This window comes from Oryctolagus cuniculus, chromosome 8, assembly GCF_964237555.1.
Source record: "Oryctolagus cuniculus chromosome 8, mOryCun1.1, whole genome shotgun sequence".
NCBI classification, from domain to species: Eukaryota; Metazoa; Chordata; class Mammalia; order Lagomorpha; family Leporidae; genus Oryctolagus; species Oryctolagus cuniculus.
The window spans coordinates 118,631,249-118,658,422 of NC_091439.1; the positions used below are offsets into that span (position 1 = coordinate 118,631,249).

A 27,174-nucleotide genomic window follows, 5' to 3' on the forward strand; every position below is an offset into this window, starting at 1 on the left:
AGTCAGGTAATAAAGAGTTGGGGAGTGGGAGTGGAGAAGAGCCCCGCACCCTCTGGCAGGAAGGCAGCCTGCAAACCCCTCCTGGTAAACAGTGGCCCAGAGCGCGGGACTCCACCCCTGCATCTACAAGGCCAATGACAGGGCCTGTGCACAGAACCCTACACAGTCCACAGCAGAATGCTTCGAAATGGCAACGCTGCACAGCCACAAACCCCATCAAGTGACGATCGGGAAGTTACTGGTCTGTTCCTACAACTAACTTACTACACTGGAAGACACCCCACGGAGTGCAGTAAGCCCGGCACAAAGGCACACACGCCGAGCAACTGTGTCCCCAGGAAATCCCCGCTTCCAGGAGAACATGCGGACAAGGAGCTCTCCTCCACGCACGACAAACCTCCCCACTTCAAGGCCCTCCTCAGAAGCCCCCCAGACACACGCCAGCCCTGCTCCCAGACACGGCCCAGGTCTGCCTCCCGGCTGCCCACCCAGAACAAGCCCACACATGGAGCTGAGTGCAAATTTTCAGGAAAAGCGAAAGTGAGCCGCACTGTCACTTCCTTCCCTTTCATCCCCGATACCCAGTGCCACGGCCGATGCGGTGCTGCACCACCCATGTGTCCCCGCCCTCCTCAGGGGGTCTGTGTCTCCATCCTTGCCCATGTGTCCTGTGGCTGGCCTCCACCTGAGCTCACGGCCATCCAGTGAGGGGAGCCTGCCCCTCTGCCCCACCCCCTGCTCCGAGCAGGCCTGGGCTTCCTGCTGCAGCATCTGCGGCCTCCTCCACCCTCTGGCTCATTCACACTCGGGACAGAAGACAGCGTCCAAGCCCGCCAGCCACTCCCGAAGCTGCCCATTAAAATCACGCAGGTCCAGCAGGAATTTATTAAAATGCAAGAAAGGCTTCAGGGAGTTAACATAGCCTTTCCCTGTGCTGACCACCCCTTCACACAGAGCCAAAGGCACGGAGGCAGAGGCAGCTCTGAGCGACCACTGCCCCCCCAGCTGTTCAACACACATGTGGTCACATGGGGGAGAAACAACTGGCACCATCCATACACGCATGGCCAGCAGTTCAGCGCCTGCTTCAGTGGGTAAAGACTGCTCCCTCCAGCTGCCCCCTGAGGGGGAAGGGGGCTTTGTGTGAGGTTCATTCACTCGAGGACATCTGCTGATTACTCAGCAGCAGCCATGTCCAGGCCTCAGGCTGGGATCAGGGCCCAGGTCTGCAATCCTGCAGGGCAGCAGGCGGCACAAGGAGAGCTCAGAAGGACCGGCGCTCACTCGATGGCACTGAGTGCTGGCGGTGAAGCCAGTAGCAAAACGAAGGCCAGCCCCTGCATGTGGCTGCTGCTGGGCCAGGCGGCTAAGACTGGCTGGAGAGAACCTTCTGAGTCAGGCCTGGATGTGCTGGGGGACCAGCCTTGAGAGTATTGGGAGAGCATTCCTGGAGCGGAGTTCCCAGATAGCTCTCCCATGGCAGCAGGCACAGAGGCTGGAGAGGAAGTGTCGCCAGCGCATTAAAACAACTGTGGAGAAGAGCAGGGTGCTGGCTTGGGTGGAGGGGGCAGTGCGGCTGGTGAGTGCCAGCACCAGAACCGTGAGGAATCAGTGTGCACTGCCCATGCCCCTGGTGCATCCCTGAGGGCAAGCCCCATAGACCTGCACAGACAGCAAGCAGGTACGCCGCTGCTTGGAGCACCTGTGTTCACCCTCAGATTAGCTGAGCTGGGGCACTCCCACTTCCCAGTGGATCTGAGGGACCCCCACAGGTACCAGGCCACAGTTTGTAGGCGGTGTGCTCCAGGCGTTCATGCATGCCGAGGCTGACCCACTGCACTGGCAGCAACAGCACAGGCCTGGGTTCTATGGACCATTGCCAACCTTGGTTTTACTCTTTTTCACTATGTTGAAAATGGCAATCCTATCTGTCATGTTCTAGAATTCAGCTGAAAGACGAAATTGTATCCAAGTCCATGGTAAAAATGAAATGTCTAAGATGAAAACTACAGGTGGACAGGGCCTGCGCACCTTCAACCTCGGCCACCGGGGCTCCAAGGTGTGCTGGCCCTGCATGCCCTTTCCGGCCCTGTCTGCAGCAGGAATCTGGACTCACGTAGGGAAGGGAGGCAGGGCCTGGAGACCTGGGAAAGCACAGAACAGATCCTTCCCGGAGTCTCAGGGGACCCAGCCCAGCAGCCGCCAGGGCATCCCCCTGGGAGACCCACTTGGAATTCCAGCCACTCAACTCAGACTCAGTGGCCAGCCTGATCCCTCTCGGGAATGGGGCCTGGAAGTGCTGAGTCCACCACAAACCAGACTGCGGAAGAACCAGGGGAAGCGGTGACATGAATGATGATGAAGGAGCAGGGAGGGTGGGGAGCGGGGATGGGGACCTGCACCTTGAGGCCATGAGAACCCCCAGGACCCAGTGCCAGCACCACCCTGTCTCAGTGAATGACAGGAACCCCCTGCGGCAGAAGGAAGCATGGCCTTTCCCTACACCTCCAAGAAGATCAGCAGTGACTGAGGGCAGGGGTGGGGAAAATTAAATCAGAATGAGAGCAGCAAACTGATTGGTTTGTGTTGATGTTCTGTTGTTGGCAAAGAAGGGTTTTTAACAAGCTTCTAATGTATTAAAAAGATAGAGTTGAAACTCAAATGGCATCTGAGGAACAAAAAGCATTTGGATCATAAATCTATGCAATGATTCTGATTTCAAAATCGAACAGGGACCGTCACTGTGGCGTAGCTGCTGCCTCCAACACAAGCATCTCATGTGGGCGCCGGTTCGAGTCCCGGCTGCTCCACCTCCGATCCAGCTCCCTGCTAAGGGGCCTGGGAAAGCAGCTGAAGATGGCCCAAGTGCTTGGGGTAGCTCCAGGCTCCTGGTTCAGCCTGGCCCAGCCCCCGCCATTGCAGCCATCTGGGGAGTGAATCAGAGGCTGGAAGATCTCTCTGTCTCTCCTCTCTCTTTAACTCTGACTTTCAAATAAACAAATACATATATCTTTTAAAAAATATTAAAATAAACATCCTAATGTAGTTACATGGAAATGAGTAAAGACCCAACCATGCAACTCAAACACAAAAGGATGGAAAGGAGAAGGAACGAACTGAGCTCGGCGAGTTCCCTCAACGAGTGACGGTGCCTACCTCCCACCAGCTGCCAACCCTGGAATCAGAGATCCAAAGGAGCAAAAGTGAAGCACACAGGGCAGGGGGAGTGAGCCCTGTTTCCCTGGAAACCACAGCTGCACACACACAGGACCTCTGCGACGGTTCACGGCCAGATATATATTCTGAGTAAGTCATTAAGTCCACGAAAAGAGGGAAGTTGTCCATGTACTCTTTCTTAAACATGTATTTATTTATTTTGAAAGGCAGAGTTACAGAGAGAGGGAGGGAGAAACAGAGAGAGCAAGAAAGAAAAGTCTTCCATCCGATGGTTCACTCCCCAAATGGCTGCAACAGCTGGAGCTGTGCCAATCCGAAGCCAGGAGCCAGGAGCTTCTTCTGGGTCTCCCACGAGGGTGCAGGGGCCCAAGCACTTGGGCCATCTTCTACTGCTTTCCCAGGTCATAGCAGAGAGCTGGATCGGAAGTGAAGCAGCCGGGACTAGAACCAGCACCTACATGGGATGCTGGTGTTGCAGGATGCAGCTTTACCCTGTCCACACACTCTGTATTACCCGAAGATCGGACGTCACTGCCGGCAGTGAGAGACGAGAGTACGTGCTGAGGTGTGCCCACATGGCAGTGGGCTGCAAAGCTGCCCAGAACACCCTAAGAACCTCACCAGGAAGGGGGCTGCCTTAATGCATGGCTTAAATTGGCTGCACAGCTGTCACTGGGACATCAGGCACAGAAGCTCACGTCCTCAGAGCACACCGGCGGCAAACACACAGGCACTGCAAACGTGTGTGGAAGTGGAAAACAGACTTACTTTGGTGCGAAGAACTCTGAAATCCATGCATATGGGGAGGGGGTGTCCACAGCTCATGCAGAAGATGTGTTGGGAAAAACTGGACTTCAAAAGTTTGTGCACCAAAATAAACCTAGCCTTTCACCCCACTTTCCACAAACTTCTTTTCTTGTCTTTTTATTTTAATTTTAATTAATTTGTAACAGATTCAATATGATTTGTAGATACAAATCTAAGAACACAATGATATTCCCTTCCTCCCTCCCTCATCCTTCCTTCTACCCATCATTTTTATTGAGATAATGTATTTTAAATTTACATTGCAGTAAAAAAGCCTTAATAATTCACTGAATAAGAAGTTTAATAAGTAAAAAGCAAAAAGTGTCTAGTTTAGTGTTTGTATAGACAATGGTTATAAACTATAATTGAATGGAAAAATGACCACTTCACCCATGTTTTTTCTTAATATAATGTATAATTATTTGCATATGAAATCTCCATAAAATGATTTGTGTGCACAAAGTGTTGAGAAGAAATGGCTTAAAGTCTAAAGGAACTTAATTATTATCTTGTAACCACACACGAAATATTTAATTTTATGTTGTTAGTGATTCTATTTCACTGAGATAAGACAGAAATCATGAATGTCTAATGCATACTTCTTAAAGTACTTTCATCTAAATCAGGACGTAGAAAACTGTGGGGTGTGAACCCAAGTGTCAGTCATGGCCATCCACACACTTGTCCTCTGTGGTTAAAAAGCTAATTTTCTCCCCTTAGGACACACTGCCTGTAGAATTTCTTAGATGAGACTATTACAACTTGCAATTCAATTTTCACAATTTTTACAAGCTCTGAATTAGTTAAATACATGGTACTTTCACAAATAATTTTTTTAAATAAAAATTTACTTCCTAACTTTCAGAACCAAAAAACTACAAGCCTTTACTTCCAAAAGCTGTAAGAATTCTCACCCCACACTCAGAAGTCCTCCTGACACAAGCACCGTTACCATAAGAGCTGAATGCTGTCACTTCTGGCACAATGAAATGAGACGGCCTGGAACACACTCTCCCACCTCCAGTAAACAGACTGACAGCCCCAAACCACAACAGAGGTCTCCAACCACCAAGCAAAGACTGGCTCTGCACACACAGTCGGCACCCCCTCCTGTCACCCAGAAAGGGGACGCCCTCCGGTACAGCAGGTGACACCGCTGCTTCCTGCAAGAACAAGGAAACAGTCGACCTCTCCTGGGGAGGACAGGACACGGAAAACAAACTGGATTCGCAGGTTTAATAAAGAAAGTTGGGTAACACATTCTGAGAAGTCAGTGGGCATTCCCAAACCCTGCCCAGAAGAAAATGACTCAACACCCAACCAACGGAGCAACAGAACCCACACATTCTAGAGTCTTCTTGGAAGGTGACTGGATGACACACAGGCACTTGGGAGCTGTGGCATTTCTCTCCCTGCACCACCCTTCTTCTCCAAGCAACTCTGATCTACTCACACCTACCTTGAGGGAAGCAAATCTGTCACAAAATAAATTAGGTTCCTACAGACAGAATTTCTGTCTTCTGACCTGGAACAAACACTAAAAATGGTTTGTAAACTTCCTTTTACTTCGAGTGAGATGAAATACCCAAGGGCAACCTATTCTCATGCTTGTCCAAGCACACAAGGAACACCAATAACATTGTTCCATGTTCTGCATAAGGACTGCAGTGACCACCAAAGCAGGTCTACACATCCAATCATGCACACTAACTGTGCTGCCCATGAAACAGAAACAGCCGGAACCAAAGGGAGGCCACACTGGGCACCCACACTGAACCCTGCTGCCCATCAAACAGTAACAGCCGGAACCAAAGTAAGGCCACACTAGGCACCCACATTGATCTGTGCTGTTCATGAAACAGCCGGAACCAAAGCAAGGCCACACTGGTCACCCACACGGAACCCTGCTGTCCATGAAACAGTAACAGCCGGAACCAAAGTGAAGCCACACTGGTCACCCACACTGAACCCTGTCCATGAAATGGAAACAGCTGGAACCAAATCGAGGCCACACTGGTCACCTGCCATGACTGCGCTGTCCCTACAACCCTCCACCTCACCTCTCCTGATTGTGCGAGGCCTCCTGGGTGTGGGGGCTACACACAGTACCCTGACCTCCCTCCCCAGGTGCCTCGTGGGTACATTCCATCCAGGCAAGACAACCAGCAAATGCCTCTGAGGCAGCCAAACGTCCCCTGAGGACCGGCCCCTCCTAGGGCAGCAATGCTGACAGAATGGGCAAGGGGAAGGTCAGCCCTCCAGGTCCTGACACACGCGCCCTTGCTGGGTGGCAGCAACGTGAATGAGGAGACTGTAGAGGCAGGCAGCGGGGACCTCTACCAGCTCTCTCCTCCCCTGAACCCACACAAACGAGGGTGATTTACAGTAATAGTAATGAATTTACAGTAACAGTAATAAACTCCAACACTCCAGGAGTGTACCACATGGTTGGTAAGAACAGAGCTGTCACCCAGACCCAGAGCCCAGAACCCCAGTGGGGATGGGTCTGGGCATACAGGGACCAGGCCACAGGCCCTGGAGGAAGAAGGGCTTCTGGCAAATTCCACCAAGCAAAACTCAGAAGACAATACTGTTCCCTGCATCTTAACCCCTTCCCAAGAACCTCCACAGAAACACAGAGACATACAGGGAGAAATGTAGGGACACGGGCAGCACGGGGACTGCGTCAGAGAACACGGGGGTCTTCATCACCGACCACATCCCTGACCTTGAAAACAAAGAAAGCAAGTGGAAACCAAGGCAAGCAGACAAAAAGGAAACACATAGAACTGCACGACAGACGTCAGGAGAATCCAGCCAGAACAAAACCCAGCTCATGGACAGCAGCACACCTGACACATGTCAGATGGAGGAGGGCAGAGGAAGACCCACAGACCACGCGGGACGAGACCATGGCACAGCCACAGGCGTGGTGGCGTGACTTGGGAGGATGAAGAGTTGTGCTGTCCCACAGGGCGTCTGCTCATCACAGCTGGCGCCATCAGGGTGGAAGCCAGGCAGGGTGCAGAGCACCTGTCCCACTGGGAGAAGCCTATGGCAAAGAACAATCTGGTCCAGATGTCGACCATGGCAACTGTTCACTCTGCATCTTCACCGGTCCACAGAAACTCCCCCTTCCCAACAAAGCCACCCTGTGCAGCAGGTGCAAGGGCACCCTACAGGCACGGGAGGGGCTCAGGCACCCAGGGGACCCTGCAGCAGTGGGCAGTGCTGTGGGGCCTCGGGACAGGGACAGAGGGCAGCCCCACCTCAGGTCAGGTTTGCAGCAGACTCTGGGTGCTGCTCCTAGAAACCTGTTCTGTTCTTTTGAATCTTGCAGGATTCACACTGTCCCAAGATACAACACACAGCACGGCTCCTGCTATAGCCAGAACTCGAGCTCCAGGAAGCAGTGCAGGAACTGGGGCAGCAGAGGCTGGGGTGGGGTCTCTCATGTCTCTGTCTCCTGCCCCTGACTGATGGGGGTGGCCCAAATGATAAATGGTCTGGGGATAAGGGGTGGGGGGCGAGTCATGAGGTGTCGCTCCCCCTCTTCGTGGAGGAACGACACTAAACCCTGCCTAGGCTTCCTATCCGAGTCACGGCACCATTATCTCGCTCCCCGTCTTCGTGGAGGAACGACACAGGACCCTGCGCTGTTCTTTTGTCTGCTCGGCCCTTCCCGGGTTTGCTGCTGGTTCTTCCCGGGTTGGCTACCGCCCTTCCACCTCCGTGGAAGGGCGGTTCCCCCTGCCACATTCCCCACTTCCGCGGGGGAGCGGCACACCGCCGGCCGGCTCTCTCGGGGGCTGCACAGGTGTTCCTTCAGATAGATGTTCCTCGTGCATGTTGTCTCTCTCCTCCTTTATAGCCCTCTTCCACCAATCCCAACTCTGCTACCCACACGCCGAGTACGCTGCTCTCCTCCAATCAGGAGTAGGTCCTACAGTTTATTGGTTGAACTGGAGGCAGCTGTGTAGAAGCTGTTTCCCTTCTCAGCGCCATATTGTGGGAGAGCAGATGCATAGAATAAGTCTTAATTCCAGTAACTTAGTCTAGTCCGAGTTGCTCCCAGTTGCTCCCCACAGATCCCCCTTTCTTTTTATTTTTTGGCGTTGATACACGCCTGTCTTCGGTGCCCCGCGGCACACACTCTGCTCTGCTTGCTGGAGTTGCCCACAGGTGCTTACAAGCCCTACCAATCAGGCAAACCGAATCCGGGTCCTCTCTTCGCCATGTTGTGAGGAGGTTTTTAGGCGCTGATGCGTGCCTGTGTTCGGTGCCCTGCAGCGCATGCTCTGCTCTGCTAGAACTGCCTGCAGGTGCTTACAAGCCCTATCAATCAGGCAAACCGAATCCAAGCCTTCTCATTGCTGTATTGTGGGGAGACTTATTGGTGTTGATAACGTGCCTGTCTTCAGTGACCTGCAGCCGCCCACAGGTGCTTATCGTCTTCCTAATCAGGCAGACTGAATCCAAGCTCTCTCATTGCTGTGTTGTGGGGAGGCCTTATTTTTCTCTATTTCTCTATCTCCGGGCATTCCTATTTCTCCTATTTTACTTCTATCTACCAGCATTCCTATTTCTCTCATTTTACTTCTAAACTTCTGTTTCTCTTATCCCAGCGGCTTCCCGGTGCCCGCCCCGAGGCTGCTTCTCGGCACCTCGCCCCACAGCGGCTTTTCGGCTCTGCGCGGCTTCCCGGCGCCTGCCCTGTGGTGGCTTCCCACACACTCCGCGGTCTCTGCGCCCTTCACGCCCGCACCACGGCTTTCGCGCTAGCCCCGCGTTCCCTATGTATTCACGCCCCGTGCTCTCTCTGCACACGGCGGCTTCCGCGAATCACACAGCCTAGCTCACGTTTCCGCCACCGGTATTCAGTCTAAGTTCCCCGGGCTAACCTGGCGAATTCAACCTAGCTCACGTCTGTGCCTTTCGGTTTGGCTTCCCGTCTTTTGCTCACCGGGCTAATCTGATGGATTCCAACCTGGCCCACATCTCCGCCTCTGGTTCCAGATTTTCGCCCCTTGTTCCCCGGGCTGACTTGAAGAATCCCAAGATAGCTTACGTCTCCGCTTCAGCCTGCACCCGCAGCTTCATTTTCCCTAACATTTTTCTCTACCCGGTATGTTTCCTAACTTTTCTTCCAACAATATTCCCCTCTCATTTCTCCTGGCTTCTCCCCACAGTCCGTATCCAAGTCTAAGTTTCTTCTAGGTTTCACTTTCACTTTCAACCCTAACGTCCAATCCTAACTTCTTTCCTACAGTCCGTATCCGAGTCTATGCCTAGGCTTTTGATAGCTTCTTCCGGCCCCTTTTCCATCCGGCTTTTCCCTAGGCTCTTTGCTAGTCTCTCTCTCCGGTATTTTCCCACTTCTTCCTGCTTCTTCCCTCCTGGGTTTCCTATCCGAGTCACGGCACCATTATGTCGCTCCCCCTCTTCGTGGAGGAACAACACAAGACCCTGCCTAGGCTTCCTATCCGAGTCACGGCACCATTATGTCGCTCCCCCTCTTCGTGGAGGAACGACACTAAACCCTGCCTAAGCTTCCTATCCGAGTCACAGCACCATTATGTCGCTCCCCGTCTTCGTGGAGGAACGACACAGGACCCTGCACTGTTCTTTCGTCTGCTCGGCCCTTCCCAGGTTTGCTGCTGGTTCTTCCCGGGGTGGCTACCATCCTTCCACCTCCGTGGAAGGGCGGTTCCCCCTGCCACATTCCCCACTTCCACGGGGGAGCGGCACACCGCCGGCCGGTTCTCTCGGGGGCTGCACAGGTGTTCCTTCAGATAGATGTTCCTGGTGCATGTTGTCTCTCTCCTCCTTTATAGTCCTCTTCCACCAATCCCAACTCTGCTACCCACACGCCAAGTACGCTGCTCTCCTCCAATCAGGAGCAGGTCCTGCCGTTTATTGGTTGAACTGGAGGCAGCTGTGTAGAAGCTGTTTCCTCCTCTCCCAGCGCCATATTGTGGGAGAGCAGATGCATAGAATAAGTCTTAATTCCAGTAACTTAGTCTAGTCCGAGTTGCTCCCAGTTGCTCCCCACAATGGGGAAGTCAGGGCCCCCAGTGCATGGCAGCGGAAGCCGAGTGGGAAGTCAAGCTGCCTAGCCACGAAGAGCTCCCCAGTCTCCTTCACCAAACGGTACAGGTCTTGACCCTTGGGACTGCTGGCCAAGGGTAGAAGGCATGTGAAGCAGGCATGGGGAACCCAGCCCAAGGGCTCCAGCGTGGCATGTGCTGCTCATGCACCAGCCATGGGCTTAGATGCAATGATGATGGCAGCACGCACCTGGCTCCCTGCAGGTGCTGGCCGCACTGGTGCCCACAGGCAGTGCGCAGGACACGGGCGCAGGCCCTGGAGCACGACTGCCGAGGCTGGGAAAGATGCATGCTGTGAGGAGTCCTGGGAGCACCTCTGGGCTCAAGGGCGCTTAACTGCACAAGGAGCAGCTGCACCTTACAGAGGAGCTACCACTGTAATCTGACAATCTGGGAAGGTGGGCGGCAGCTGTGGACTTCGGGGCTGTGTCCACTGGCAGCTGACCAGCACTTCTAATGCCTTTGGGGCTGCAAATGACCCCTTCCCCAAGTGGAAAGCAAAAGCAACACTCTGTGGCAATGACAACACTTTTCCCAAGCTCCATGGCAGCCAGCGGCCAGCAAGCCCCCCCCCCCAGCTGCTTCCCGGCAGCACCCCCAGGAGGGGGCTCTGTGCAGGGGCCTCTGGGGTCTGCTGTCCAGAGGGGCTGAACCCTTCGTCCAGCTCTCTCAGAAGTCTGGAAGAGGCATGATCTCCTGGTTCTCAAGTCCCTTTCTGCTTAAATAAGGCAGAAAGACAAACACGTTGTGGGGAGCAATCCGGATTGGACTAAGTTACTGGAATTAAGACTTATTCTATGCATCTGCTCTCCCACAATATGGCGCTGGGAGAGAAGTAAACAGCTTCCGCACAGCTGCCTCCAGTTCAACCAATAAACTGTAGGACTTGCTCCTGATTGGAGGAGAGCAGCGTACTCGGCGTGTGGGCAGCCGAGTTGGGATTGGCGGAGGAGGACTATAAAGGAGGAGAGAGACGGCATGCACCGGGAACATCTAAGGGGAACATCTGAGGGAACACCTGTGCAGCCCCCGAGAGAACCGGCCGGCGGTGTGCCGCTCCCCTGCGGAAGTGGGGAATGTGGCCAGGGGGAACTGCCCTTCCACGGAGGTGGAAGGGATAGTAGCCAACCCGGGAAGAACCAGCAGCAAACCCGGGGAGGGCCGAGCAGACGAAAGAACAGCGCAGGGTCCTGTGTTGCTCCTCCATGAAGAGGGGGAGCGACATAATGGTGCCGTGACTCGGATATGAAGCCTAGGCAGGGCTTAGTGTCGTTCCTCCACGAAGAGGGGGAGCGACATAATGGTGCCATGACTCGGATTAGGAAACCTGACTCGGATAGGAAACTTAGGACGGATATGAAACTTAGGAGGGAAGAAACGGGAAGAACTGGGAAAATATCGGAGAGAGAGACTAGCAAACAGCCTAGGGAAAATATCGGAGAGAGAGACTAGCAAACAGCCTAGGGAAAAGCCGGACGAAAAAGGTGCCGGAAGAAGCTATTGAAAGCCTAGGCATAGACTCAGATACGGACTACGGGGGGAAGCTGGGAGAAATCTCTAAGGTCGAAAGCGAAAGTGAAAGCTAGAACAAACAGACTCGGACGCGGACTGTGGGGAGAGGCCAGGAGAAATGAGGGAGGAATATTGTTGGAAGAAAACTTAGGGAAACATACCGGGTAGAGAAAAGTGTTAGGGAAATTGAAGCCGCCGGGGGCAGGCCGAGGCTGAAACGAAAGCCACTTTGGGATTCTCAAGTTAGCCCGGGAATAGGGGGCGAAAAGTTGAAACCAGAAGCTGAAACGTAAGCCAGATTGGGATCCGTCTGATTAGCCCGGGGAGCAAAGGACGGGAAGCCAAACCGTGGGGCGGAGACGTAAGCTGGGTTGAATTCGCCAGGCTAGCCCGGGGAACTTAGATTGAATGCTAGTGGCGGACATGTAAGCTACGCTGTGTGACTCGCGGAAGCCGCCGCGTGCAGAGAGAGCACGGGGCGTGAATAGATAGGGAACGGGGCTGGCGCAAGGCCGTGGTTCAGACGCGAAAGGGTTAAGTGAGAGACTGCGGAGTGTGCGCGCAAAGCGGGCTGAAGCGGCTCAGCCGGAAAGCCGCGGAGAAATAGCCTCGGGGCGGAGCCTGCCAGCAGGGCGAGGCACCGGGAAGCTGCGGGGATAAGAGAAACAGAAGTTTAGAAGTAAAGTGAGAGAAATAGGAATGCTGGAAGATAGAAGTAAAATGGGAGAAATAGGAATGCCCGGAGATAGAGAAATAGAGAAATAGAAAGGCCTCCCCTCAACATGGCAATGAGAGAGCTTGGATTCGGTCTGCCTGATTAAGTGAGGCGATGAGCACCTGCGGGCAGCTAGCAGCTTATGCGCCGCAGGTCACCGAAGACAGGCACGAATTAACATCAGTAAAGTCTCCCCCACAATACGGCAATGAGAAGGCTTGGATTCGGTTTGCCTGATTGTTAGGGCTTGTAAGCACCTGCAGGCAGAGCAGAGCATGCGCTGCGGGGCACCGAACACAGGCACGCATCAGCGCCTAAAAACCTCCTCACAACATGGCGAAGAGAGGACCCGGATTCGGTTTGCCTGATAGGACTTGTAAGAACCTGTGGCAACTTTAGCAAGTAGAGCAGAGTGTGTGCCGCGGGACACCGAAGACAGGCGCGTATCAACGCCAAAAAATAAAAAGAAAGGGGGATCTGTGGGGAGCAATCCGGATTGGACCAAGTTACTGGAATTAAGACTTATTCTATGCATCTGCTCTCCCACAATATGGCGCTGGGAGAGAAGTAAACAGCTTCCGCACAGCTGCCTCCAGTTCAACCAATAAACTGTAGGACTTGCTCCTGATTGGAGGAGAGCAGCGTACTCGGCGTGTGGGCAGCCGAGTTGGGATTGGCGGAGGAGGACTATAAAGGAGGAGAGAGACGGCATGCACCGGGAACATCTAAGGGGAACATCTAAGGGGAACATCTGAGGGAACACCTGTGCAGCCCCCGAGAGAACCGGCCGGCGGTGTGCCGCTCCCCTGCGGAAGTGGGGAATGTGGCCAGGGGGAACTGCCCTTCCACGGAGGTGGAAGGGATAGTAGCCAACCCGGGAAGAACCAGCAGCAAACCCGGGGAGGGCCGAGCAGACGAAAGAACAGCGCAGGGTCCTGTGTTGCCCCTCCACGAAGAGGGGGAGCGACACACGTGACTGCTCGGGCCAGCTCCAGGACGGGCAGGAGCAAGGGAGGTGGTGATGGCTGGGGGGGGGGGGGTGGCAAGCTTGCCCTTTGCCTCTCGAGGTCTCCACAAACCTCCTCAAGTCTCACAAAGCAGCACCACTTTCTGGGATTCCTGAGAGCAGAACGTCCAAGGCAGCCACCGCGTGACACAAGGGAGGCAGGAGACTGGAGCCACGGCCAGAGGCCACGGGAGCCACATGGGTGGGGCCCCCTGACATCTGCACAGTTTTCATGGACTTGGATCTCTTGTAGAGTAAGGCTTAAGGTCACATTAAACTCTGTCCCAGCTGTCCTTGCACAAATCCAGTGAGACGCACTTGCCTGATTTGCTGACTGGCAGTGGGGTAAGTGGTCACCACATGCCCCTAAACACACAGAGAGAGTGTGGGGGCTGTGAGTGCTGGGGAGCCCTGGGCTTCAGCCATGGCAGTGCGAGGGACACCACCGTCAGCATGACCTCTGGCCCACGAAGCCAGGAGTTAACAGCACGGAGAGGGCGGAAACTCAATCCTGTCCCTAAGAGAGAGTTGTTACAAAAGAATCAGCTCCACCCTTGCCATCCGCTGTCCAGCACAGAGCTGAGCAGTGGAGCTGCCCATCCTGGACTCGAACCCCCATAGCAGCAGCTAAGCAAACCGTGGCTGTTTGCAAAGTCAGTCACCTTGGGTGCTGGGTAGCAGTGATGAAATGCTGACTCATACAGATGCTGTCCTGTGAAGCCCTGTCCCTGCTGACCCTGAGTCAGCCCCATGGGCGGGGACCTGCACCCCTCAGTGTGGCAGCACACCAGGCCAGGGCTCCGTGGACGTCACTCTCTCGCCACAGCAAACACCCCTCAGGGACGCAGGCCAAACTGAACACTCCATGCCGCGTTGCCTCCTTGGAGCCCTGGCCAACAGCAGGGCACCTGCAGCTGCTGGCCACCACCAGGCCTCCCTGAGTTTCCTGATGATCCCCGCAGGTTCTCGCCCACCACACTCTGCTTCTGGGTGGTTCATGCACACAGCTCTGAGTAGCAATATCCCAGGGAGCCCCAGGACCCTTCCCCAGTGCAAGCCCATGTCCCTCGGGAAACCCACCCCCAACCCTCTCGCGTCAGCCCCTGCAGCGGGGGGGACTAGAGGGAGGAACCGTGCAGGACAGAGGAGATAGCAGGAGCACACAGTACCTGAGCCGTCCCCATTATGGCAGCCGGGCGCAGGCCGAGGGCAGTCACCAGAGGCTGGGGTGACACCGCGCAGAGCTATGGCTGTGCCTCAGATGGTGGGAAGGCCTAAGACAAGGAGCAGACAGAAATGGGGAGAACATGATCAGGAGCCAAGCACCATGCACCAGGGAAAGACACAGCATCAACTGAGTCAGCTGAGAACCACATCGTGGCAAGTGCCAGGGAGGCCCAAGGGAGAAGCCCAGACAGACAGCATTGGGTGTTGTTAAGGAAGTCCCCCGGGCCAGTGACTGGTGACTGTGAACCAGGAGGCCTACACCAACAGCATTGGGTGTTGCTAAGGAAGTTCCTGGCATGTGGTACACCTGCATTCAGTGTGACTGTGAACCAAGAGGCCTACACCAACAGCATCAGGTGTTGTTAAGGTAGTCATGGCCGGCGCCATGGCTCAATAGGCTAATCCTCTACCTTGCAGCACCGGCACACTGGGTTCTAGTCCTGGTTGGGGCTCCGGATTCTGTCCTGGTTGCCCCTCTTCCAGGCCAGCTCTCTGCTGTGGCCCTAGAGTGCAGTGTAGGATGGCCCAAGTGCTTGGGCCCTTCACCCCATGGGAGATCAGGAGAAGCACCTGGCTCCTGCCTTCGGATCAGTGTGGTGCACTGGCCATGGTGGCCATTGGAGGGTGAACCAACAGCAAAAGGAAGACCTTTCTCTCTCTCTCTCTCTCTCTCACTGTCCACTCTGCCTGTCAAAAAAAAAAAAAAAAGGTAGTCTCTGGGCCAGCACAACTGTGCACCAGGAAGCCTACACCAGCAGCATTGGGTGTTGTGAAGGAAGTCCCCAGGTCAGTGTAACTGTGAACCAGGGAGGCCTACACTGACAGCATCAGGTGTTGTTAAGGAAGTTCCTGGCATGTGGTACACCTGCATTCAGCTCAATTGTGAATCAAGGAAGCCTACACCGACAGCATTGGGTGTTGTGAAAGAAGTCCCCAGGCCAGCATGACTGTGAACCAGAAGGCCTACACCAACAGCATTAGGTGTTGTTAAGGAAGTTCCTGGCATGTGATACACCTGCATTCAGCTCAATTGTGAATCAAGGGGGCCTACACCAATAGCATCAGGTGTTGTTGAGGAAGTCCTCAGCATGTGGTACACCTGCATTCAGTATGATTGTGAACCAGGGAGGCCTATACCGAAAGCATCAGGTGTTGTTAAGGAAGTTACCGGCAAGTGGTACACCTGCATTCAGCTTGATTGTGAACCAGGAGGCCTGCACCAACAGCATTGGGTGCTGTTAAGGAAGTTCCTGGCATGTGGTACACCTGCATTCAGTATAATTGTGAACCAGGGAGGTCTACTCCAACAGCATTGGGTGTTGTTAAAGAAGTCCCTGGGCCAGCACAACTGTGAACCAGGAGGCCTACACTGACAGCATTGGGTGTTGTGAAGGAAGTCCCCGGGTCAGTGTGACTGTGAACCAGAGAGGCCTACACTGACAGCATTGGGTGTTGTGAAGGAAATTCTCAGGTTAATGCGACTGTGAACCAGGGAGGCCTACACCGACAGCATCGTATTTTATTAAGGAAGTTCCCGGGTTAGCATGATTGTGAACCAGGAGGCCTACACCAACAGCATTGGGTGTTGTTAAGGAAGTCCCTGGGTCAGTGCGACTGTGAACCAGAGAGGCCTACAGTGACAGCATCAGGTGTTGTTAAGGAAGTCCCTGGAATATGGTACACCTGCATTCAGCTCAACCTGTGAACCAGGGAGGCCTACACTGACAGTACTGGGTGTTGTGAAGGAAATTCCCAGGTTAATGTGACTGTGAACCAGGAGGCCTACACCAACAGCATTGGGTGTTGGTACACTTGTGTACAGTGGGTATAGTTGTGGAAACACCTCCAAACCTCTAAAACAGGACTTGAAATGGTAATGGTATAAAAAACTCCAGGAAATTAAACCAAAGAGAACAGTAAAACCACACTGTGATTTAGAAGTTGGTATCCTTCTGCCACTTGATGACAGAATCAGCATCTGTAAATTCAGACTGTCTCTGCAGAGAACCAGGCAGACCCCATGAAGGACACAAAGGAGCAGTTCCTACAAGTATTAATAACCGATGCTTTCCTTCCCAGGGAAAACCTGCTATCCACTCAGGTAACAAGGAGTATGGGTATACTATGAAATTCTGTCTTCTCACTGCATACTAACACAGGAAATCACTCTCCCCACAACGACCCAGACGAAGCTGAGTCGGAGGAAACTTGCTGGTCACGTGGCACTGAGCTGGCCCCATCAGCATTACCCTCCACATGCTCTGTGTGGCCCTCAGGAACTGGGATCACATCCGTGGGTCTCATGACACTCAGGGGCACTGCTTTGCGTCCATCTTCTGAAAACAGCCACCAACACCTCCAACCACATGTGCCTTTGATGAAGGTCACCAAATGCCAAGCAACAAGGAGGGAAAGCAGCTGTTGCTTCCTCTGACAAGCACCTCTGGTAAGTGATACACAACAGTGAATGAAGTGGAAAGTCAACCCCTGGCTCGCTCCCAGGAGACACAGGTCTGTGGTGGGAGTCATGCGGGCACGCTCGCTCCCAGGCACACACCCTGGGAGCTCTGCCTTCAGAACAGACAGCTGCCTGCTGACCAAACCCCTCACATTCTGGACGACGCTTCTCCTCGCCAGTACATGGACCACTGGATGCACTGACGAGTCGTAACTGGCCCTATGAGACCCTCATGCTTGGGCTTTGGGGCAGCTCCCGGTTTTCCTGGTTGTTAAGAGTTCTGCATGTTTCTGTAGGATCCTTGTGAGTTTCTGGAAGACAGAAGCCCATAAGTAGAGCACGCTCGCCCCACATGCTGCCAAAGGTCCTGTTCCAATGCACAGGTGCAAGTTACCAACCTTTTTGGTTTGGCTTCTGGGGGAAAATAAGTTTCTGGCCATTTCCACGGAGTTTAGATCTTCTAATAAGGCTTTTGAGCAACTGCATTCCTGTGTAATTTGCCTCTTCCTCACTTTTCCTTTGGGGGTAGATTTTTCAGTCACCACCTAAAATCCTGTTGAGTGTACCAGACCACTCTTTTCTCCACTGCAAACATCTTCGCTCTATTTCTCATTCACCTGTTAACCACATTACAGGATTTCAACTATGGAGAAGGGCTTTAATGTGTGTCCAAATATCAATCTTTCTTAATAGTTTCTGTAATTAAAAAGACCTTCAAAATGTACAGTATGAAAAGCACATTACATTATATTTCCTTTTAGAACTTTTGTAATGTTTTGATGATTAGATATTTAAAGTCTTCAATCCTTTGTGATATGAGGTGGAAATTAATTTTATTTTGTCTCTGATATATAACAAATTATCCCAGCAAATTTACCAAATAGACCATGTTTTCTTCACTGACTTGAACTGTGCCAGCCATACATATTTGTTCTTGCCGCTCCCCCTCTTCGCGGAGGAACGACACAGGACCCTGCGCTGTTCTTTTGTCTGCTCGGCCCTTCCCGGGTTTGCTGCTGGTCCTTCCCGGGTTGGCTACCGACCCCTCCACCTCTGTGGAGGGGCGGCTCCCCCTGCCACTTTCCCCACTTCCACGGGGGAGCGGCACACCGCCGGCCGGCTCTCTTGGGGGCTGCTCAGATGTTATCCGGATGTTCCTGGTGCATGTTGTCTCTCTCCTCTTTTATAGTCCTCTTCCACCAATCCCAACTCTGCTACCCACACGCGGAGCATGCTGCTCTCCTCCAATCAGGAGCAGGATCAGCTCCTGCAGCTTATCAGTCAAACTGGTGAGAGGCAGCTGTGTAGAGGTTGTTTGGTGTCTCTCTCAGCTCCATATTGTGGGAGAGCAGATGCATAGAATAAGTCTTAATTCCAGTAACTTAGTCTAGTCTCAGTTGCTCCCCACAGTTCTGTAGAACGACCTATCTCCCAGCACACCAGGACCCCCTCCCAGGTTTCCTTTAGAAGTCTGTGTCATTCCCCCCAGCAAATGTATTCTGCAAAGTTAATGCTCCCATCCCCTAACCAGATCCCCCATGCCTACATTCACTGCTGCCACAAACAGGAAGAGGTCCTGATGCAAGCTGTGCCATGGGTGTGCTCATATATGCATGTGCATGTGCACACAGACACACCCCTTAGGGCTCACACGCACTCTCACACATACATATCTAATGGCACACAGGCATGCAGGCGTGTACACACAGACACACACACACACCCCTTAGGGCTCACACACACTCTCACACACACATATCTAATGGCACACAGGCATACAGGTATGTTTGCAGACACACACACACACCCCTTAGGGCTCACACATACATATCTAATGGCACACAGGTATGCAGGCATGTACACACAGACACGCACACACACACACACCCCTTAGGGCTCACACACACTCTCACCACATACATATCTTATGACACAAAGGTGTGCATATGTGTGTGCATGCGCACACACACACACCCCTTAGGGCTCACACTCACTCTCATACATACATATCTTATGGTACACAGGCATACAGGTGTGTACACACAGACACAGGAAAAAGTCCTGATGCAAGACACACACACACACCCCTTAGGGCTCACACACACTCTCAAACATACATATCTTCACACAAGTATGCACATATGCACACATGCGCACACACACACCCCGTAGGGTACATGCATTCCCACATACACACACCCTTTCTGGCATACAGGCACACAGGCAGGCATACATGTACACACACATATGCACACACACTCACACATGTCATATGGCACACAGGTGTGCGTGTGTGTTCATGTACACACAGACACACATACCCCCTTAGGGCACACACACACTCACACACACATAGCCCTAACTGCATGCATGCACATATACACCCCTCAGAGTATTGCACACTCACACACACACACACGCACACCCCTTAGGGCACACACACACACACTCACACACATATCCATTACAGTATGCATGCACATATACACCCCTTAGGGTATGTGCAAACTCACACACACACACCTGTAGGGAGTGACAAGACTGCACACTGAATTTCCATTCAGCACCTGGTACTGTTTCATGTCCTTCCAACTCTTCTGTCATGGCTTCTTCCCCAGTTAATCTCCAGCACTCCTGTGCCATTTGTGGTTCTGGAGAGGTCTCTGAGAGCAGGACCCAGTCCCCCACGACTTCCCTACATGCTGTACAGTCACAACAGGACTCATCCTGAGACTGCGAAACCTATCAGAAAGAAGTCTTGGTTTCTCATAGCTCATGTGCTCTCCCAACATATTAAATGGAGACTGCAGACTCATAAACAGTAAAAGGAACTGTAGCATCTCTGTTTGTTCCATATTTTGGCTTTTCCCAATTACTTCCATGTTTGTGGTTGAGATGCCAAGTATACGAGGGGTACTTCAAGAAATTCATGGAAACATGGAAATAAAAGTTTATTTTGAAGCAAAAATTACTGAAGCCCATGCCTGGTTTCTCCATAATATTCATTTCCATGGACTTTAAAAAACCCTCAGGTTCTTATCCATGTTGAAGAAGTCTCCTGCCACTACACCTAGAATATCACCAGAGGGGCTGGCATTATGGTTAAGTTGCCGCCTGCGACACCAGCATCCCATATGGGTGCCGGTTCATGTCCTGGCTGCTCTTCTTTCAATCCAGCTCCTTGGTAATGGCCTGGGAAAGCAGAGGAAGATGGCCCACCTGCTGCCGCATTTCCCCACAAAACCCAGCTCTCAGCTTCCCTACAGAGCCAAGACCTCCCCCTGCACCCCTGCCCACTCTGCGCACTCCTTCCTGGCTCCTGGAGCCTCGACCACTCACGTGGAAGGCAGGACGAAAACTTGGTGAGCCAGCAGCCCAAGTGGAAATTCTGAATGCAGGTCCCCTGCCAATGTGAGACTGAGTGCTGGCTGTGCTCTCAGTCTGGATCCTGTCCAAACAAGAGAAACAAAAGTACATGCAGGACGTCAGCAGCCTCCAGAACCTCAGGTGACAAGCAACCCCAGGGGCCCCTGCACGGGGCCCTGCTGTGAGTGGGGAACTGCCTGGCTGTGGGCACAAGCTGGATTTCAGGGGGACCCTGAGTGAGGGGAGGAGTGAGACATGAGCAAGGACACAGCAGCAGTGCAGAGGGAACCCAGCCCCAAGACACTGGCAGAGCAGAGACCAGAGAACAGCTTCCTGGAACCGAGGGGTAATTCCAGGGACTATGGGGTGTGGCAGGGAAGACGGGGTCACCCTTTCTGAGATCCCCACTGAGACAGCTTCATCGAAATCATTACTATTCCGTCACTATCGCGAGAGAAGCCATTTCCTTTAGACAACAAGAGCGTGCAAACAGCCCGGGGAAGATCTGAAGCCTCCAAAGCGGAAGTCAGCGTGGGGCACTCGGCCCCCACGCTGCACGGCTTCAGCCGAGTTAGAGTGAGAGAAGCATGGTGGGGAAAAGAAGAGATAACTTTCCTTCTTCTGTTAGAATCTTCCTGGAAAAGTGCAGGCAGCTCAGAGTGTCCACTGCACACTGCAGGACACAGAGCAAGCAATACCAGGTCAGCGCTTCCTGTGGTCCCTGATGACGTGGCAGTCAGGCAGTGCTGCTGGAAGCCGCTCACTGCAGCCACGGCTCACGCAGGGGCCAGCCGGGGGCTGAGTGCCTGGGGATGCTAAGTGCATGGAGCCCATTATCGCCAACCCTTCTCGGAACTGACAGCCTGGGAACTGGAGCACGAACATCTAAGAGGGTGAAGAGGGAAGCGGTCACCTCAGACGCCCCAGAGTCACCAAGCTAAGTCGGGCTTCAAGGAGCCATCAGAAGAGCTGGGACTCCAGGGAGCGTAGAATTCTCCACTGACTGGACGGGCAGTGCATCCCCTGCTTCTAAAGATCTCTGTGGCAGGAACTCTCTGAGGCCAAGGGCAGTGAGTACCAGCATGCGGCCATCGAGAAACAGGCTCTGTGAGCCCACAGCATGCACCCTCCCACCTGGAGAGAAGGGAGGCAGCTGGACACCCGCGCTGAGTCAAGCTGGACCATGCCTGCAGACACATTGCTGTGTCGAGGACTGCGTCTCCTGTAGAGCTAGAGAAATGCTGATTCCTGACCAGCGGCACAGTACAAAGACAACGTGCTCATCCACTGTGCTCTTAAGCATGACTCAACCATGATGAGGTGGGGCAGAAAAGCTAAGGCAACAGGCCTGTGCTGTGCTATAGCAGGTGAAGTCCAGGCCTGCAGAGCTGGCATCCCATATGGGCTCCGGTTCTAGTCCCATCTGCTCCACTTCTGATCAAGCTCCCTGATGATGGCCTAGGAAAGCAGTAGATGATGTACAAGTGTGTGGGCCCATGCACACACGTGGCAGAGCTGGAAGGAGCTCCTGGCTCCTGGCTTAGGCCTGGCCCAGCCCCAGTCATCGTAGTTGTTTGGGGAGTGAACCAGTGGATGGAAGATCTCTCTCTGTCTCTGACTCACTCTCTCTCTCTGTAACTCCACCTTTCAAATAAATAAAGTAAATCTTGGAAGGAAGGAAGGATGAAAAGCCGAGGCACGGTGCACTTTGCCTGCCACAGCAGGAGAAATCGCATTCCCCACCATGAATCTGCTCTCAAGCTGGTTGGGAGCTGTCAAAACCCACACTGATGTGGAGAACAAGGCTCTGGAGTGATCAGAGGTCATGGAGAACAAGTGACATGACACTGGAACCAGTTATGACCACAGCAGCCACAGAGCCTTGGCCCCTGCTCCCATTCAACCTCACACAGAACAGCCATGGCCACAAAGATGCATCTCACTGTCAGTCACTCAAATGGTGTTGTAACAGACTTCAGCTACACAGGAGATTCTGCCTATCTTCAGTCATATGCAAAGCATGTGAGATGATGGATGCCCTCAGCACCCTGACCACCTGACTATGGATGCTCTCACCCTGTGAGAGCATGGATGCCTTACCTTGTGAGACCATGGAAGTCCTCACCCTGTGGCCCCCTGACCATGGATGCCCTCACCACACTGACCCCCCTGACCATGGATGTCCTCACTCTGTGAGATCATGGACACCCTCACCCTGTGACCACCTGACCGTGGACATCCTCACCACACTGACCCCTTCATCATGGACACTCTCACCCTGTGACCCTTTGACCATGGATGCCCTCACCACACTGACCCCTTGAACATGGACACCCTCACCCTGTAAGACCATGAACACCCTCACCCTGTGACCCCGACCATAGACGTCCTCACCCTGTGAGACCATCTGTATCTGCAGTGTATCAACGATGTCAAATGATGGACATCTTCACCCTGTTTAACCATTTCACTTTTTTATCCTATAAAATCACATTATAAACCTCAAAATACACAACAAAATTTTTCAGAAATGCAATAATTAATGAATAAAAGGTGATAATTTAGGTTACAAAAAGTTTGTGAAACTGTGCAACATGAAAATCCGTGTGTTTCAAAAATTTTGACAATGAACTTATGTTTTTCAATTTCCCATGACTTTTGGAGCACACTCCCACAGGGGAGCTGTAAAATGCAGTGGCATGGAGGTGCTGCCTCACAGGGCTGTGGCTACACACAAGGGCTGCACCACGGTGGATGTGGCCCTCACGCGACTCCCCTAACACTGGAGGAGCTGAAGTGTGAGGCCAGCTCTGTCCTGGCTGAGGCCGCCACACTCAGGGGAACCCAGGAGGTCCCCTCAGAGGTGGCCTCTGAGCAGACCCCAGGGTGAAGCCAGGATCCTTCCCAGCTATGGGGACCACCCCAGGCCCTGTGCACTGCCGAGCTCAGCCGCGGTGGCACTGGTGTGAGCTGTTTCACGACCCATTCTCTGGCCTCAATCAAACCCCATACAGAGCTCACGGACCCTCTCCTGGCCCACACAGTCCTCCTGTTCTCAGCTGTGTCTGCCGTCACTGCCCCACCTGCACGCCTGTCTCTGCATCTGGAGAGGGGCCTCCCTGTCCACTTGTCTCAGAGGCCCATGCTGGCCCCTGAAAACAGGTACCTGATGGCTGGAAAGGCCTCAGATGTGACCTGCACATGGCCCCAGAACATACAGCATGAGCAAAGCACCTCTGGTCTTCAAATGAGTTAGGGAAAACCCAGCCTGACAAGCTTCCTTGTGGGGGGACCCTGGGAGGTGCTCAGAGGCGCCACTCATGGCTGTAAGCACCAACCGTGGCGTCACCCACTGTGGTCCCCAGTGTTTTAGCACAGAGCAAGACACAACGTTAGGGTTGAGAAAATGCAGATGGGTCAGCTGTGGTTCCTCCACCACCCACACACAATCAGGCAGGGCAGAAGCCAACAGAAAAACGGCCCAGGGCAGGAGTCCCTCCCTGTGCGGCTATCAGATCTCTGACTTTAACCCAGGACAGACAGGGTCAGGAATGAAGGTGTGGCCTGGACAGAGCGCAGTGGATGGCCCGGGCTCCCAGGACACCACCCACTGCCTGACCTGCATGCCTACAAACGAGCTGGAGCACAGGGAATGCCCGCAGCCCAGGACTGCACAGGGGTGACCCCAATAGCACATGCAGCACAACCAGCGTGCTAGGTAGCGAACAGCACACAGGGAGGGCTGCTCGCGTTTGAACTCGGGAAGATAAAACGAGCTCCTGTGAACACATTGTCAGAATGAGAGTCATGCTGTTGGATGGCAGGAAGACGCAGCCATGGACCCAGAGAGGCAGGTGTTCCAAATGCCCATTCAGCTGAGCCCACCTCACAGCCAGCCCCACTGCCACAGCAGCCTTCTGAGGAGGCCGTGCTAAGGGGAGATCCACAGCGACACCTCCCACAGCACTCCTGGGGCTCCCGCACTCTTCCCTTCCCTGAGCGAGGCTTGGTCTTGGAAAGCATCGAGATTCCACTTTAATGAAGGCCGGCACTGCGAGCTGCAGGTTTTTGCATAAAACCAGGATCCACTGGGCCTTTGACAGCCCTGATCTTTCTCACTGGGTCTCTCCTCAAGGAGATGAGGCGCATTCATCAGCAGACACGTGACCACATCTTCACATTGCTTCTTCATGCACGAGCCCTTTCCTGTTCTCTCGTTTTAAAGAACTGACAGGCAGAGACCGGACAACAGTGAGATCTTGCACCCTGCAGTTCACTCCCTAGAAGACTGCAATAGCCAGGGCTGGGCCAGGCCAGAGCCAGAACCAGGGACTTCTCCAGGTATACTATGGGTGGTGGGAGGGGCCCAAGCACATTCACCCTCTTTTGGTGCCTTCGAGATGCACTAGGAGGAGGCTGGATGGGGATCAGAGCAGCCAAGATGTGAGCCAGCTCCCCGACACGGGTGCTGGTGTCACAAGCAGTGGCTTCACAACTGGGCCACAACACCATCCAGGCTTCCCTCACTAACCTGCACATTTTTTAATTCATGAAGTTCTATCAATAAAAATGACTGCTTCAGAGCTGCTTATTATGGTCTAATATCACGCATATTAACAACCAAAAGGTGCACAGAACACTGTGAAAAGGAAGAAATGGTCCACAAGAACAGTAGATGGTACTACACTGTGTGGTGTAAGGTGTACACACAGGGACAGGCACAGTGCTACACTCTGTGTGTGTGAGGTGTACACACAGGAACAGGAACAGTGCTACACTGTATGTGTGAGGTGTGCACACAGGGACAGGCACAGTGCTACACTCTGTGTGTGTGAGGTGTACACACAGGAACAGGAACAGTGCTACACTGTGTGTGTGTGAGGTGTACACACAGGAACAGGAACAGTGCTACACTGTATGTGTGAGGTGTGCACACAGGGACAGGCACAGTGCTACACTCTGTGTGGTATGAGGTGGACACACGGGGACACACAGTGCTACACTGTGTGTTGTGAGGTATACACATGGGGACAGGCACAGTGCTATACTCTCTGTGTAGTGTGAGGTATACACATGGGGACAGGCACAGTGCTATACCATGTGATATGAGGTGTGAACATGGGACAGGCACAGTGCTACACCCTCTGTGTGTGTGAGGTGTACACTTGGGGACAGGCACAGTGCTATACCGTGTGGTGTGAGGTGTGCACACAGAGAAAGGCACAGTGCTACACCCTCTGTGTGTGTAAGGTGTGCACACGGGGACAGACACAGTGCTACACCCTCTGTGTGTGTGAGTGTGCACACAGAGAAAGGCACAGTGCTACACCTTCTGTGTGTGTAAGGTGTGCACACGGGGACAGGCACAGTGCTACACTCTGTGTGTGTGAGGAGTGCACACAGGGAAAGGCACAGTGCTACACCCTCTGTGTGTGTGAGGTGTGCACACAGGGAAAGGCACAGTGCTACACTCTGTGTGTGTGAGGAGTGCACACAGGGACAGGCACAGTGCTACACCCTCTGTGTGTGTGAGGTGTGCACATGGGGACAGGCACATACACTATGTGTAGTATGAGGTGTACACACAGTGCTACTGTGTGTTGTGAGGTGTGCACACAGGGACAGGCACAGTGCTACACTGTGTGTGTGAGGTGTACACATGGGGACAGGCACAGTGCTACACCCTCTGTGTGTGTGAGGTGTACACATGGGGACAGGCACAGTGGTACACTATGTGTGGTATGAGGTGTACACACGGGGACAGGCACAGTGCTACACTGTGTGTTGTGAGGTGTGCACACAGGGACAGGCACAGTGCTACACTGTGTGTGTGAGGTGTGCACACTGGAACAGAAAAGCAGGACCTTTGGAGGAAATGCATTGATCTGCAGATGGCTCCTGAACCCCTCACCTGGATCATCCTCTAACAGGTCCTCAGCCTCCAAGGGTTTTGGTGAGTACTCAGAGGATGCCTCCTGTTCACACCTAAAGCATGGCCAGGACAGAGCTGGGCTGGACAGAAGCTGCCCCTGGGAGGGGGTGGTGGGGAAGCAAGGACTTTCCTTAGACTCGGATGGACCATGGGTCTCAGTCTCCTCAACAAATGTCACCAACTCCCCTGCACTCAGAAAACACAGGTGCACCCACAGATACACACACATGTGCATACACATGGTCACAGACATGTACCAGGCACATGAACATGCACACATGCATGTAGGTAGCAGAAACACACTCGCATGCCCACGTACACACACACAGAAGTTCCCTACTGTGGACATCAAACCATGCATCTTGTCTCGTGACTCAGCTTCCAGTGAGCTGGACCCCAGGCCCTGCCCCGCCGGGGCGCCACAGCATCACAGCAGGGTCTGGGCTCAAAGCACAAGCTGCCTCCGTCTGCCTTCTGTTACTTCAGCCGAAACACCTCAGATGGCAGTGCTCCTCCTAGCTTGGTCTACAGGCTCACAGTCCAGGGCAGGCAGCCTCATTACCCTGGCCTCTGCTGGACACTGTCAAGGACAGAGTGTGCAAGGCACAACCACGGGTCCAGGCGGGGCTCAGACAACAGCGCCATTTCAACAGCTATCCTCCCAGTGACCCAAGGACCTCCCGCTGGGGCCATACTGGATCCACTGATATTAATGCATTGCATTCACGAAGACTGCGGGAACAAAACTGTAACGCAAGGTTCTTTGGAGGACAAATTATTTTCCTAACCATTATATGTTCCATTATCTAGACCCACGCTGCAGGCAAAGCTGACCCTACCACAGGAGATCCTACAGAAATCACGGAG

The 27,174-nt window shown here is 53.4% G+C and overlaps 1 protein-coding gene across 3 annotated transcripts in view; it reads right to left on the reverse strand.

The window, feature by feature from the left end:
* Positions 1 to 27,174, reverse strand: part of DLGAP2 (DLG associated protein 2) — a 583,372-nt gene that overhangs the window by 476,705 nt on the left and 79,493 nt on the right. For 2 of the 3 annotated variants that reach the window (XM_070047250.1, XM_070047251.1), the window contains exon 2: positions 14,494 to 14,598. The exons of the other annotated variant lie outside the window; for it this stretch is intronic. In XM_070047250.1, coding sequence (XP_069903351.1) covers positions 14,494 to 14,508 — 15 coding nt within the window. In that variant the 5' untranslated portion in view covers positions 14,509 to 14,598. The remainder of the gene's footprint in view (positions 1 to 14,493; positions 14,599 to 27,174) is intronic. 3 annotated transcript variants of the gene reach the window in all.